The sequence below is a fragment of the Schistocerca nitens genome, chromosome 8 (genome assembly GCF_023898315.1).
Source record: "Schistocerca nitens isolate TAMUIC-IGC-003100 chromosome 8, iqSchNite1.1, whole genome shotgun sequence".
NCBI classification, from domain to species: Eukaryota; Metazoa; Arthropoda; class Insecta; order Orthoptera; family Acrididae; genus Schistocerca; species Schistocerca nitens.
In genome coordinates, this window is record NC_064621.1 from 438824542 (window position 1) to 438839591 (window position 15050).

General features: G+C 40.5%; 1 protein-coding gene across 1 annotated transcript in view; it reads left to right on the forward strand.

Annotated features, from left to right (window-relative positions):
- The window catches only part of LOC126199597 (loricrin-like), a 38544-nt gene extending 25558 nt beyond the window's left edge, over positions 1-12986 (forward strand). Inside the window, exon 3 of the mRNA XM_049936523.1 lies at positions 12975-12986. Coding sequence (XP_049792480.1) covers positions 12975-12986 — 12 coding nt within the window. The remainder of the gene's footprint in view (positions 1-12974) is intronic.
- The last annotated feature ends 2064 nt before the right edge of the window (positions 12987-15050 follow it).

Here is a 15050-nt window from a genome sequence, read left to right on the forward strand (position 1 = left end):
TACTACGGGTAATTTACAAGGCATTCACATCGCAGAAGAAACCATAAATGAAAGTGTAACCCTTAGAAAACCAGCGCCAAAGCACGGATTCGTAGGGAAGCTTTGAACGAGATCTAGGAAGAAATGGTCAAAAGAACCGAAGACAAAACAGTAAATTTATGAAGAGTTTTAGGAGGACAAAACAATCAAACCATGAAGCCAAATGGCAAGTTTAAACTGCTGCGTAAGTGGATAAAATTGAGAAAACTTTCCTAACATCGTTATGACTCTCCCAAAAAATTTATTGATAAGCTAAAACACTTCTACGACCTACTAGTTTCCGCAGGACTTTTAGTTTGTGTGTTTAAGCCTCTCACACCGAGTTCCTACTCTTAGCTGTCTGAAGAAAGGACATGATACAGAGGGTGTCAGAATATCAACGAAGCACAGTCAGGACGAGCCACAAGAACAGACGATATATTGATAAGCGGCATGTTACTGAACGTTAAAACCTATTCGCGAATTCTGATACTGTGTCTAAATGCAATAGATCTCATTTTTCCCATCAAGTCTACGTTATCTCCATGAACAGCTGAATTGTATTGTTATAAATGATCTTTAAATATTGTTAATCTTTATTTCAACTTTGTGCTTTGACAGTTCGTTATATAGTTTTGTAATTATGTATATATCTCCAAACCATGTATTTTACCACAATAATTAGTTTCCATATGACTAAACTGTGTGTCAGAACACAGAAGTCTGCAAAGTGAACAGATAAATCTTAGCACTCGACCCTAGTCTTACAGAACAGAAAAAGCAGATTACTTCCTCGAATTTATGTTCCCCGCAGAAACACATGCTTACTTTTTAAAATTTCTTTTACTTCAAGTACCATCTAAAGGCCAGAGGAACTGATTTCTCAGTACGCATGTTCACATTGATTGATGGCCTGAAGAATCACACTCACAATAGACGTAGGAAATACACCACCGTGCAGTGTTTCCTTCACTCCATCCACGAGTGATTCCACATAACCCAAAGGACTTCAGGAAACGTGGTCAGTCTTAATATGTAGACTTAAAAATGTTGAAGTGAGTTCTTCGTTGTTGCATGATCTGTAGTCCTCATGGTGGCCAGTTTGAATTCTACAGGGTAAAACTTCTGTAGCCTGCAAGGGAAGGGGGGAAGGGGGAAGGGGGGAGTTGTGCAGTTCATTGTCTGTATTTGCCAGTTTGTACGCAGATGAGCACTAATGCAGAATTTGCACCAACCAATCATACGCTATACCGCAAATTCACAAAATCCTACAAAAAAGACCACATTCTTCTGTACAGGAACATGCTGCAGAATTCCTGTAAGAAAAAAACTTGCTAGTTACTATTTAATAACCAACTCTTGAAACTTTACTTCGCCACAAAGGATCCACAATACGTCTCCGGCAATATGCAGATCTGAGCGTCCAGTTTCCACACGGGTTCGACACCACTTCGCAAAATCAACCACACACACCTTCCGGCCTAACTTTGACCTCAGGCTACGTAGCACACCAGCGTCAACTCAGTATATTCAATACACACTAATTGTCAGTATTCTCTTTCTGCCTACGCACATCTGAGTCGCACATAACTCCCATAGTTTACGGTACTAACCTGACATATGCTCTCAGTAGCTTCTGTTGTCCTAATTTTTGTTTCTTCATATTGCACTCATATGGCACAGGGGGAGAACTCTAGTACAATTTTGGCGTTGTTGCCACTATCCGTATTCTAAGTTGGAGAAAGTATATTTGACTCCTTTTGGGATGGGTAAGATCCCCACGCTGCCAAACCTTTGACAAATCGTCCATTCAATCGAATCTTTTCACTGCCGTTGATCCAAATCGCCAAGCGTCCAGGATTGAGGAAAAAACTGAATTTATTAAAGGGCTTTTTAACTCCCACTGGATTCTTCCCATTTATGTGTCTTCAGAATCTTACCATCTCCACAGCTAGATCCATGCAAACGTTCCAGGTTAAATTACTCTGACATGATCCTTTAGAGACTAAGGTTGTAACTCATGGAGTGATAAACCGCCCATAGTGTAGTCCAGCGACACCGGGTCTTTACGTTTATTTACTTCAGTTAGGCTAGATTTATTTATACCCGCCAGGGTAGCCAAGAGCGCTAACGCGCTGCTTCCTGGTCTCTGGTAGGCGCGACGGCTCCGGATCGAATCCGCCCGGCGGATTAACGACGGCGACCGGTGTGCCGGCCAGCCTGGATGTGGTTTTTAGGCGGTTTTCCACATCCTAGGTGAATACCGGGCTGGTCCCCACGTTCCGCCTCAGTTACACGACTCGCAGACATTTGACACACGTTCGCACTATTTCACGATTTACACTAGATGCAGACAGCTGGGGTACACTAATTTCGTCCCGGGGGATATGGGGTGGCGGCAGGAAGGGCATTTGGCTACCCCTTAAAATTCACCGTGCCAAATCCGTCCTTACCCCGCCGACCCTGCGCACAATGCCGGATAAAGGCAGTAGCCAAAGAAGAACAAAAAGGCTAGATTTATGTATACAGTCAGCCGCCAATCTTTGCAGCAGACCTTTGTCACCCAACGCTGTCTACATTTGTGTCGTACGCGAATAGCGTCAGAAATAAGCGCCAGGTTATTTATGGGGGACGTATTCGAAAAATCAAGGGTAGTTTCCTTACACTTACGTTTTTGCAACTCACGGCGAAGCTGCACAAATGCAGTGCCTTCTGTTTACAAACAGAATTCTTAGTTCGGATGTAGTAGTAGGAAAGCATACCACAATAACTTCCCGAATCGTTGTCCCTGTCAATTGCAAATTGCGGGCCCTATACGATTTTTTGTCCAAAAGGATCTAGATCCATTCGGTTTCATCATCAAATATGCCTACTTATTGATATTACAGTAATGACTGCATGAAAGGTTAGTAGAGTGCTAAAAAGGGGCCCTTTTTATATCCATGATTAAGATCGAAGTCGCATGCTCAGTATCCAGACTGGTTGTAATATGGGCCACGTTTGTGATCTGATCGACATCTCCCAATTGCCATTATGATGAATTTCCTCTTGCTGGACGCATCACCATTTACACGAACTTCACGGAAGAAATTGATTTCGCAAGAAAGTGCCAAGGGGACAAGTGTTTCGGATCGGAATCGTTAATCTTTATTTTTCTACAGTCTTGTGGACGAGAACATCATATCATACAGCAAACAGAAACCAAGAATCAAAACATTCAATGCTGTGACCCCATTTAGCTTCGCCAAACACCCAAAAAATTCAAGCAATACTCTTACACTTGTTTCAAAATGGCTCTTTTTTGGAATGACAAGGGAATTCTTGTGATAAGGAACATGAGTCAAAACTAAGGCTGACTTGTTCCGAGAGACCTTACTGACAAGGAACCCCTTTAGTGCAGGTCGCTAAAGGCCAGTGATGTTTACGTCACGGGATGCCTCACATATTGTCTACTATGCCAGCACAATATTGGCTGCTAATTACAACAGAGGGGCGGGACTGGAGGTAACCAATGATGAACACAGCATGAGACTACGGAGCGTAGTTGCACTACTTAACAAGTAATCCACAACAATAGTTCTCTAAATGACATTTCGTCAGAAAGAAACCCAAGATATTTCGCAGATGAGAAAAGTGAGATACACTGCTACAGAATTGGCAGACAAATGAAATTTCAAACTATGCGTCAACTAGACAATGCATGAAAACTGCAGAATCTACCTGAAAATTTGTGGATGAGAAACATGTCCCATCGTTCACTACATAATTTGTTTCCAACTCCGACCAAATGGGATTTGAAGAGGAAATTCATATCAAGGGAACCCTGGAAATTAGAGGTGCCAAGAGAAGTTTATCAAAATTAACACTAATGGATTAACGCATTCGTGTACAGTTACGCCGACTGTTAATCTGGATGGTAAATTGGCTGGAAGGCTAGTTACTGCGCTGAGAGAAGTGATCTTGCAAAGGCAGTGGGGAACATTTACGCCACAGCAAGCAACAGTGGGAAAATGGGCGTAACAGAACAGCACTATGGTATGAGCACTGCTTTTGGCCAATAGCTGGTTAAAATAACCTGCTTCCAATTTTTTCCTGACCTGCGCATAAATATCGTATTGCTTTAGAACAAACTGTCACTGCAGAAAAGACACATTGCAGTTCAACTGGACAAATTCAGCCTTCACTTAAAGAGTGGATGCCCAGCTGAATGCCCTGTAAGGTTTTTAACTCCCAAGTAGTTCGCCTTAGATCTTGATGGTGCGAATCCTCGTGATCACATTGGCGCGCTATTTCTTCATTCAATGTTCAGGGTGTACGTTATTGGTTTTTTGAACATTTCTTGACTGTAGACGATGCCAATTTTGTGAAATCTAATACATACGTCCCATACAAGATTCATCTCTGCACCTGTCTGACAATCTTTTTCTTTCGCCCTCTTGATGCACGTGGTGAGCCATAGCAGCTAACATTTCTTGTCAGTTGTTAACACAACTCTCAAATAAGCCTTACTAAAGGTTGAACTTGTCACTGGACACTCAAATGGTTCCTTCTGAGACTCGCCATTCTGCGGAGCAGAAAACTCTGCCCGAAATAGTCCATGCAACGCATGTTCACGCTCCATTCCCCGTACCAGGGAGAAAATTCGTAGTTTCCTTAAGGAACTTTTGTGACACCCATCTAACAGACCCGCCATCACACCGAACTCTTACTACCTGTTTTTGGGCTTGAATCCACGGCTGCACGCAACAATTCGTAGAGCTCTAGACTAGCTTTCACATACGGCTCAAATTTGAGGTGGTGATAGACAAGGCGTTGAACAGAGTGAAACGTTACGAAAGTTGTGTCAAGTGAACGACAAGTACTTGGGAAAGTGAAGTAGAATTCCAGAAAAAAGCCTACAAAATCTTTCAGATGTTGCATTTGTGATCGAACGGCACTTCTCGAATTCACTTCGTATACATCACAAACCGCAGCACCCTCATCTCACTACTAAACGTGGCTGAACTTCAGGATTGCACCCCTCGACCGCTATGAAACGTTGAAGCGACCTACCCTCTTCCAGGAATGGATATCTGCTCCACCAAAATTCTGTCACTTCCTCCAAAATCCTGCAACACTATGCACTCCACCTCCCTATTCGCATCCATTTACTTTGCTCACATGGATCCTTCAGCATTTCAACAAATTCCAGCCGCTTGACACTAACAATGACCACCTCTGAACGACCTAATACATGCAGCAACTATAATAGTGCTATTATTTTCCCTTCATTTCCTTTTACGCTGCGAGGACTGGGATGTAACGACACATCAACATTACAGACCACACTTTAAAAAAAATTCCAGCTGTCTCCCTTCTCCAGACAATGAAATCGGTCCCTATATGTAATCAATTAAAATTCGACCCCACTTTCCCTGTCACATCCCTTCTTCCACTACCCCTTTTTCTCTTTTCATATTACGGTCTGCCCACAACCCATACGACTGGTCACTGTCTTCCCAATATCCGCTCAAACAAAACATCTATACTACCCATCGGACTACCGTACTTACATCCGCAATCTCCTACGCTACTGAACACTTAGTTTTCCAACTCCCCTCCCAAAAAACGTTTCTCGGTGCAGGTCCTTCACCTTTTGAGAACCCTTTTATACTACGTTTTAAATATATATTTTAGTTCTATTTTGATTCTAAAAACAAAATATCAAGTTTCTTTTCATAGAAGATTACGTTCATCTTACAAATTTGAAAATATGCAAATATTTCGCCGTTCAGTTTTGTACAATATTTATTGTGTCAGTCTCAGTTGCAATGAGACACTTCATAACAAGTTTCGATCACATGTAATGATCTTCATATCGGATACATCACGGATCGTGGAAACTGAAAACTATCTGAAGGCTTCACAATTCATGATTAATCTGATCTGAAGATTAAATGTGATCGAAAAGAGTCATGGAGTGAGTATTTGCGACTGGCTATTATAAAAACACTAATAAAGTAGTTTTTCATTTCTCGTGACAATATTTTATCCCTTATTTTAATTTGTTTTTCGGCTTTTTATATGGTACCCTTTCGTTGGCTGAAGAGCTGGTAGGTTCCAACGCTGACAGCCCACTAGTAAAGGACGAAGGGAATAGAGCGGAAGAAAGCGCTCACTCTCGCTCCCCCTTTACGTACGCCTGGCATTATCCTCATTTCCTAGGATGCCTCCCCAACACATTAAGAAAGACAGTACATCTATCTAGGTACCCCTGAACGTCGGGAGGGACCCACTAACACGCGCCGCATTAGAGTCTAAGACGCTTGCTGTGGCACCTCGACAGCAGTTCAAAATGGCTGATCACTATAGGACTTAACATCTGTGGTCATCAGTCCCCTAGAACTTCGAACTACTTAAACCTAACTAACCTAAGGACATCACACACATCCATGCCCGAGGCAGGATTCGAACCTGCGACCATAGCGGCCGCGTGCTTCCAGACTGTAGCGCCTAGAACCGCTCTGCCACTCCGGCCGGCCTTGACAGCAGTCCCGAGAGGAAAGGCTCGGATACTAGCTTCAGGCTAGTACTCATACGTCAGTGCACATCCGACACATCAGTGTCCGCCCTAGCCTGAAGGCAGACGGGAATAAGACCATAAGGCCTCCGCCACCTACCATATGAAGTCGCAAGTTCTGTTAAGGACCTACACACGCACAACCAATCGACCGACAAATTGGTCGTGTAAGCGTTCTGACCGACCGACGAACTTTCCTTGTCGGGATGTCATATGGATAGGACCACACGACCTCCCCGAACCAACTAATTGCGTCGTGTTTAGTGCTGTCGTGCCAACCGGACGACAGAAGTTTGCGTTTTGTCATTGTGCGCGGGATTAAATACTGTTCTAAAATACTTAGCAGGGTGTGTGGTGAACGAACCTTTGTGGACAGAGTTTCTAGACAATTTTAAAGACTGCATGCGTTTGTGGGACTGGTTGTGCGGGAAGTATAGCAATAAACATGCAATAAATAATGCTGTTTTATTTTAACGAATCGGTAAGGGTTTTGTTTGGCACACAGGCAACGAAAATCTGTCGACTTCCTCGATTTTTGCTTTTAGTTCCGATACTTAACGAAAACGAAATCCAAAAACCGCAATATCTACATACAATGGACGTTAATTCATTAGGTATACTTCATCGGTATATATAATAAAAAAACATATGCAAACAGTCTGCTATGAATGGCAAAGTGTGGTTTTTTTTTTTACAGTTCTAATAGTTGCTAAATGCTTCGTTTATTATGGAATGATGTATTTACTAAGTAATGTGCGCCACCACTATGTTTAGTCTTTCTTCGAATTTGAAACGAGTTTCTTAAACTTGCAGGCCATCTTTTATGCCTTGTGTATCAAAAAAAACTTTTCCATGAACATGGTCTATAATTTATTTTACTCTACCATAATGCATTTCCTCAATCAACTACGTTGCAGGTTTCAGGAATCATTTTAGTCAGTGATTGCGGGGACACAACAGCACATAATTTGCTGTCTTAACTTCTCCCAGTCGCTGTAAATCAAAGTAGCTAACAACCTGTCCTCGCAGCTTACAGCCTCTCTCTTTTCCTTTTAATTAAGAAGGGTTTTATGACGTTCAGTATCTGCAAAATGCATGTTTCATTCATTCTTAGTTAACTACGAAAATCATCGCCCTTAGCTACTTAAGCGAAAAAACTTCGGTAAATTTCTTGCCTTAGCGATTTCTTTCTCCACAGTTCTCTCTGCCTTTTTTTTGACCTTGTTACCTCTAAACAGGCAAGGCAAACCCCCATTTTTTGTTTCTGTGTAAAACCAAGGGAAATCTCTATCTCGAACATTAACAATGGACTTATGGTAAACAACAAGACATACTAATCACCAAATTATGTAGATGGGGACACTCAAAGCAATAACTGAAGCGGATAGTTTATAGTCAAACAAAAATTAATATCGGTAGCATTTAGCAAACAGAATTGAGGTCTTAAATCGTGTTGTTAAAAACTCTGCAAAGATATACATCCTACCACTTCTGACTCTACTGAAAGGCTACTCACCTTCCATTTCCGGAAGCGCGTTCTGCATGGCTTCTGCGGCTGTGTTGTGGTGCTCTCGATCAGACCTGCTCTGTCTACCTGCCTCCTGTTTACTGCAGGTGATGGTCAACGCCGACCGCTGTAGGGGCACGTCACTAGGAGAAATCAAAGATCGTTACATGAGGGGTCACACACTGCAGCTCAGGAATGACACTCGCTGATGTCTGCCAAAGGTGTCTACACACGTATCTGCAGCCACTGAATGATCAAGCACTTTGAGCAAACATACTTCACCGTGTGTAGAGTAATTTTGGGCAAGTATTCGGACTGTTATATCTACTTGAGACTTAAACAATTTTCAGTCGTGCAAGCTTGTGCAAGCATCCGGGCGTGCACATTCGTGAGTGTGTGAACCCATGACGTGCAGGCCTGCACAAGAAAATATCATTTGTGGGTCAAATTCCGTAGCGGCACTTTATCGAGTGATAAAAACCAAACAGTTGCAAATTACTGAAAAAGTCTACTCGAGTATATAAAACACAGCGAAGCTTCAGGAGCATTAGACTGAAAACCTATCACAGAATGTTGTATACCTTATACATTTGTCAAAATACAAAACAACTGACCAATTTTAATATAAATATGTCTTTAATTTTAAAAAAAGTCTCTCAGAACCAACAAGAAGAGCATAAAGGAAGAAATCTAACGTGAAACGTGCTGGCTATTTTAAACTTTGTCAATCCGTTATTCTAACCCAGAAATTACCTTTCGCGGGCAACGGTCTTATATTACTTTTTTAAATTAGGCCTCCCATTTCCCTTTATAGCCCACCCATTCGCTGTCCTTCTTTGGTTTCTACTTCTGGCTACACTGCTTTATTGTTTATTTGCCTTTATGAAGTAACTCTTAAAGTTCTTCCTTTCTTAGAAACAAAGATGTAACAGCCACTCGTAAAAACCGATATTCTTCAGAAATAAAAATTGTTTTCGTGTGAACAAATAAATCCTGCTTCTCTGCCGTTCTGGATCATCTATTCAGTAACGAAAACAAAAGGGTGAAATCCTTGTTTCTCTAGAAGAACAAAAATTTCTAAGAACTTCTTTCCTAAAGTGGAGATTTAACAGATACCTCTGTTCAATAATTTTTCTTCACTGTCAGGTAACATCAGTAATGTTCAAGACTCATTTCGGTTTTCTTTCCACTTGAGTAATAGGTATAACTGGCTAGGAGTCAGACACATGCGTTGCGTTTCTTTCTTGGATAAAAGGACTTATCCGGAAATAGAATTTCTTCTCAACTGTCTGTGGATGCCGAAGTACGCGTTATGACTGCAAGTTCTTGCCTCGTCCACTGCCAAACTTCAGGCTTCTCACAGCACATTAGTCGGTGACATACTGTATCCTCTATGTTGTAACGGGTACACATTGGCGAGGGGCTAAGCCGTTATTTTGTGTAGTTTGCTGTTTGTGGGAATCTGTTGGTGAATAACCCTGTGGCACAGGGATCGTGCATTCGAATTGACGAGTGGGTTATGGTTATTTGACCACATCTTTTTCCAGTTCTTGATGTTATTCTCAGTTTCACCTTTGCTCGTGTATTGTTGGTATACTGCATTCTGTGTCATCCTATTTGCTGTATTTCCTGCAATTGACGGTTGTATGTGACTATATTCTTCGATGAGTCAGTGAAACAATCGAGGTGTCTAAAGTGGGGATTGATGTGGCTTAAATCAACTGGTGCCACCACCTCGTTGACGATATAACTCGTTAGGCTGCTTTGAAGGCGTTGACGTTCATGAAGAATGTTTCGCGGAAACATGGCACTACATTTTATCTGATGTTTACAATTTGTAATCATTCTCCTACATAGAACGTTGTGTGGAGTTTTAAGCATTTCGCAGTTCTGCACAATCCGCCTAACAGCCATTTCCATCGGACGTGCTTTTACCACTGGAATTGGAAGTGTGTGTGTTGGATACCATAGTAGCAGTGCCACGTTACCTACGCACTATATCTTTTGCATGGCATTCAATTCTCTAAGGGAGTATCGTTGCAGTCGCCCTCGAGGACCTACTCTCAAGCCGATCGAGTTAGCCCGCTGTGGGCGTTTTGACACATGCAGGCCCAGTATTTTTATTACCACTTGAGCTATCCACTGACCACTTATGATCCACCGTCGCAGCTTCAAAAAAAATGGTTCAAATGGCTCTGAGAACTATAGGACTTAACAGCTGAGGTCATCATTCCCCTAGAACTTAGAACTAATTAAACCAAACTAACCTAAGGACATCACACACATCCATGCCTGCTCGGCCACCGCGGGCGGCGTCATAGCTTCACTTCCGCCAGTGCATCAGTCCATATCTCGCGAAACGACCTCGTAGAGAAAATCGGAAAGATGCAAGTTCATAGGAAGGCATGCCAACAGCAATTTATTCCGTGAACCGTTCACGCCTGGCACACGAAATACTCTCTGCCAGACACGGTAACGTGGCTTGGGGAATACAGCAGTGGATGTAGTAGAAGAGTCTGCGCTATGTACGGGCTCTGGTACAGCCTTCTTTTTTGTATATTTTCTCAGCCTCTTGTAGAGATGGATATAGCTGGGGCCCACAATGAGCGCCATTTATATAGTGATGGGATTTGCTGACTTTAAGGTAACATGAGTAAATTGAAATTTAATTGAACCTTAATGTGACATTTGCAAAATAATGATGGATGAAGGGAGTGGAAGCTCCAACAGCATACGTGTATATAAATTACATTAAAATCCGTTACCTTCGACGAAAAGGCGGTTTAGACCCATAGGCATATGCAAGAGGGACAAAAGGGGACACTTGACCCTTTCTGGAATCAAAGGGTACAGACCTTACTTTCGCACATTTCTAGCAATGGTTCCCTGCGAATCTACTGAATCGCAGATTTAGTATTGTCGACCGCAATGGGAATATCCGTGATTTTTAAAGTTTAACTGTTTCTGCCCTTTGGGAACTAATAATTTGGCGTTTATCCATGATAATTTTTGTTGCTATTCAACAGGATTTCCTCTCTCGTCGTGACTTTTTCTGCTTGGAATTTCTTAATTTTCGGTGAAAATCTAATATCAGTGGACTATGGCCGTTTTTTATAAGGCGTTGAATACTACGGATTTACTCGTAAAACGTGTACTTTTGAACGTTGAATCAAAATACTAGCATTCATATTCGTATGGATATAAAAATTTACACGTAGCTTATACTAATGAAATACGCTAGCCAGTTTCATACCAAAATGACACGCCTAAAACCACTGTGTCAGTACCTATCAGTAGTTTTACATACAGTCGGTTTTCTGCATCTCCTACCAAATTTAGCTTTCGGGGCACTATACGTTACAAATTTACAGAATCAGTTATATAAAAAATGGCAATTCTAAAATTTTCCTGACTCGTGGATAAATTTCTGAGGAAGATCATGTTTTGACAATGAATTTAGGTTAACATTTACAAAGCACTGTTATACAATCATTGACTTTCAGCTGCCAAACCCGACATTGCTTGGGTATTCAGTCTGCCAATTTTCTATCGTAAACGAAAAAAAAAAAAAAAATGAACCGTTTGTAGCGTAATATCGAGACACTTTCCTTACGCTGGGCGCAGCTGCTTCGCCTGTCTACAACGAGATTTTCTAAACGTCATGGCAACGTCTCTTCGTAGCCCAGTAGGTGGAGACTGTTTTCGCTTGGAGCCGTTAGCGCTTCGCAGTTGAAGGTTATCAAAAGCGCGTCACGTATCAGGGATTTCATTAAGCTGTCTCACTGCAGATGTGTCTTAGTGGTAAAGAATAAATTTATTAAAACTTTATGCATGTATGCGTGATGCGGCATTTTCTCACGCATCTCAGTGTTTGTGAAGTTATATCCCTTGAACTATGTGTCTTACAATGACACATTCGTGTAGGTACATTCAGTGGCATACATGCGTCAGAAATACAAAAATATCTAATTTTATACTGATGTATAACTATGTAAGTTAGATGTCACATGTGAAGATATTTCACCAGTTTCACGAAAATTTGCCATGAAAGTCGTTGAAAATTATTAACATGGCCAAAGTTTTAATGTATTCAGCAGAATAGGAAAATAAAACTTTGTGTGTGACACTAAAGAAAAATATTCTATTAACGAAATAACGAATAATTCGTACAGTTGTTCAGTACCTTACATGATTTTACAGTTTTTCCCGTACTTGTGAACTTCACACTGAAAATGTTCTAGCCTTCAACTACGCAAATTTTTTCGAAGTAGAATTAGCATCTATTGGCTTCAAGTCTCACTAACAAAGGATAACTTTGACTGTCCTCAAATTCTTTCTTGAGAAAGTGTTGATCATAGTGAACAGAGAGCTGTGTTAACAATAGGGCACGAAATATTTACCTTACAGGAGCGTTCTCCATCAATAGTTTAATCGTTAACGTCGTAGGTAAATTGTTTCTTCACTCTCCAGAACAGGATTTTTTTTCTTTACAAATCCAAATGAGGTCTAACTTTGTGAGAAAGCATTTTTAATCCATTATGGCACTTTCAACGCTTTAGTCAGGTCCCATCTTTCTCAAAAACCTGTCAAAAACTATCAATCCGGTCCAAAGACGCTGAAGATATTTGATGACCTCCCTCAAAGAATGTTGTGTATCACAATTTCACAATTTTTCCCAAAGTAAAAGTAATGTTTTTTTTCTTTGGTACTGTTTATTTGTACGTTTTACTGTGCGTGATCAAGTGATATGGTACGTGTTGTCTAACAGCAACAGCGATTTAGCATATTTTACAGTATTCAGAAAGTTGTTTTCATTTTTGTGTAACTTTCCGCGTAAGAGCGTTGCTTAGTCTGTAAAAGTATATTGTGTAATATGATTTTCTGTTATAGTGTGAAAAATAATGGAAAGTATTAACGGAATATACTATCTGACATACTGAAGTAATACAATGTAGTTATTTAATTAATCTCCAAACTAAAAAAGAAGACAAGTCTGCGCAGGACAAGAAACAATAACAAAGAAAGAGTTAAACGCGGGAAAAATAAGTTGAATTCTTTAGTCAAGAAGGAAGTTCATGTACCTTTTCAAAAAAAAATGGATACAAAGGGATAAGATTCGAAAGCTCATAGAATTTGGCACATGTGTAAGAGATATCTCCTACCAAAGCAAGCGCAGTTTCTTTTCTTTACACAGTATTAAAAAAAATGGTTTGCAAAAAAAAAAAAGTTGTGTTATCCGCTTCTTACACCGAGGTCTTCAATTCAGAGATCAAACTGACTACAAAGTGTCACTTATCTGTAGAGCATTTCAGTGCGCTGTCGACGTCCGCACCTACTTGTGTGTTTCTGGCACATTGATAGATAACACTTTCGCAGCATTATGTCACTGACATTGTAGGTACTGGCAATTCATGTAATGAAATGGCTTCCTCATGTAAAAGCAATACGATGGCAATACAAGCCTTCATGCCATTCCCAACACCCAGAATTCATTGTACCATATTTGCCACCGACCACCGTCATTCACAAGACAGAACACCGAAATAGACGCAGTGAAAGACCCAGATTAAGATTTTGGAGGACAGAACGACAGCAGCGCTCCAGAGTCCATATATGGGCGCCACCAACTCCTTTCTCAGCAACAAATAGTGTCTTCGATCTACGTAGTGTAGTTGTCTTTCACATTTTGATATTTTTATGTCGTTTAAATTTTTGCTAAAACAACTGAAAACATATCACTGGAAAGAGGTAAAAAATTACACAGAAATATTTAAACACATACTTACTTGTTGCACTGGTTGTTAATTTCGACCCACACTGCAGTAATAACTTACAAAGGAGACTGTGCCGCTACCGCCCAGGTCCGGACACCATCGTAAGTATATTTTACTGATAATTGCGCCCGGCGAGAGCGTGAGTGAAGCACTTATTTGGCTGAGTGGACACAAGAAAGAATCACGATAATACGTGGGACCTGAATGTATACTTTCGTAAAATAATTCTTTGATTATTTAACAGCGCGCGTCTTGTTAATATATTATTGCTTGAGGCGCTTTTAGAATTTATTAAACTGATGTCTTCGTGCAGTGTGTGTACCAAAAAGAAAGAAAACGCAAACATAATCTCAGGGGTTGTATCTCGTATCAGCATATTAAAATATAGCTGCATGATATCTTTGCTGTAGTGAAAATTAAGTAAGCTAAACCTTGTGATGAAAGAAAGTATTTCCTCTTTTATCTTTTTTTTTGACGCAATATTTTTCGTCTTGCCGAGAAGCAGCCAAGATCTGTGTTGAACGTAATGTCCTTAGTTTTTACTTTTAATACAACATAAATTTGAATATTCGCTTTCCTTATATTGATAATTAAATGTAAGTCTTTTAAACGCGTCCGTTGATGACGGAACACAATGAAATTCTTTCTATGCAAGATGTCTGCCAAGAATGGGTGATTGTTCGACCATTCTTGCCGTTTATTTAACTTGCTGAAAATGTTGCAAATGATATTTTTATTTCTGTATGAAGGTCACTAGGCATACGAAAGAAAAAAGAAATTCAAAATCAGCATAAACTAACATATGTTATTCAAAAATTTACACTAACAATGCGTAATGGCCGCCGTAGCGTGTGTTAGCTTCGATACTAGAACAGAGAGTGAGTAATACCGCTGGTCTTTCTCGTTTCTTTCGACAGCGAGTAAAAGAATAATTAATACAGAGATCCTATACAGTTATCTATAGAGTTTGTTTGTACAATTATTATTTCATTTTATTATAAATTACTATTGTGGCAGCTAATCGCATGCACATTTTCAGAGTCTTTTACACTTTTCTTTATGCTTTGCTTTTGTGTCTGACTTTTCGTTGCACGAATTAATGTTTTGTACCGTGTGTCGGTACAAGGACCCTCTGGTATGAATGTGCCAAACACACTTGTGGGTTGCGAACAGTCATACCACCTTTATGACA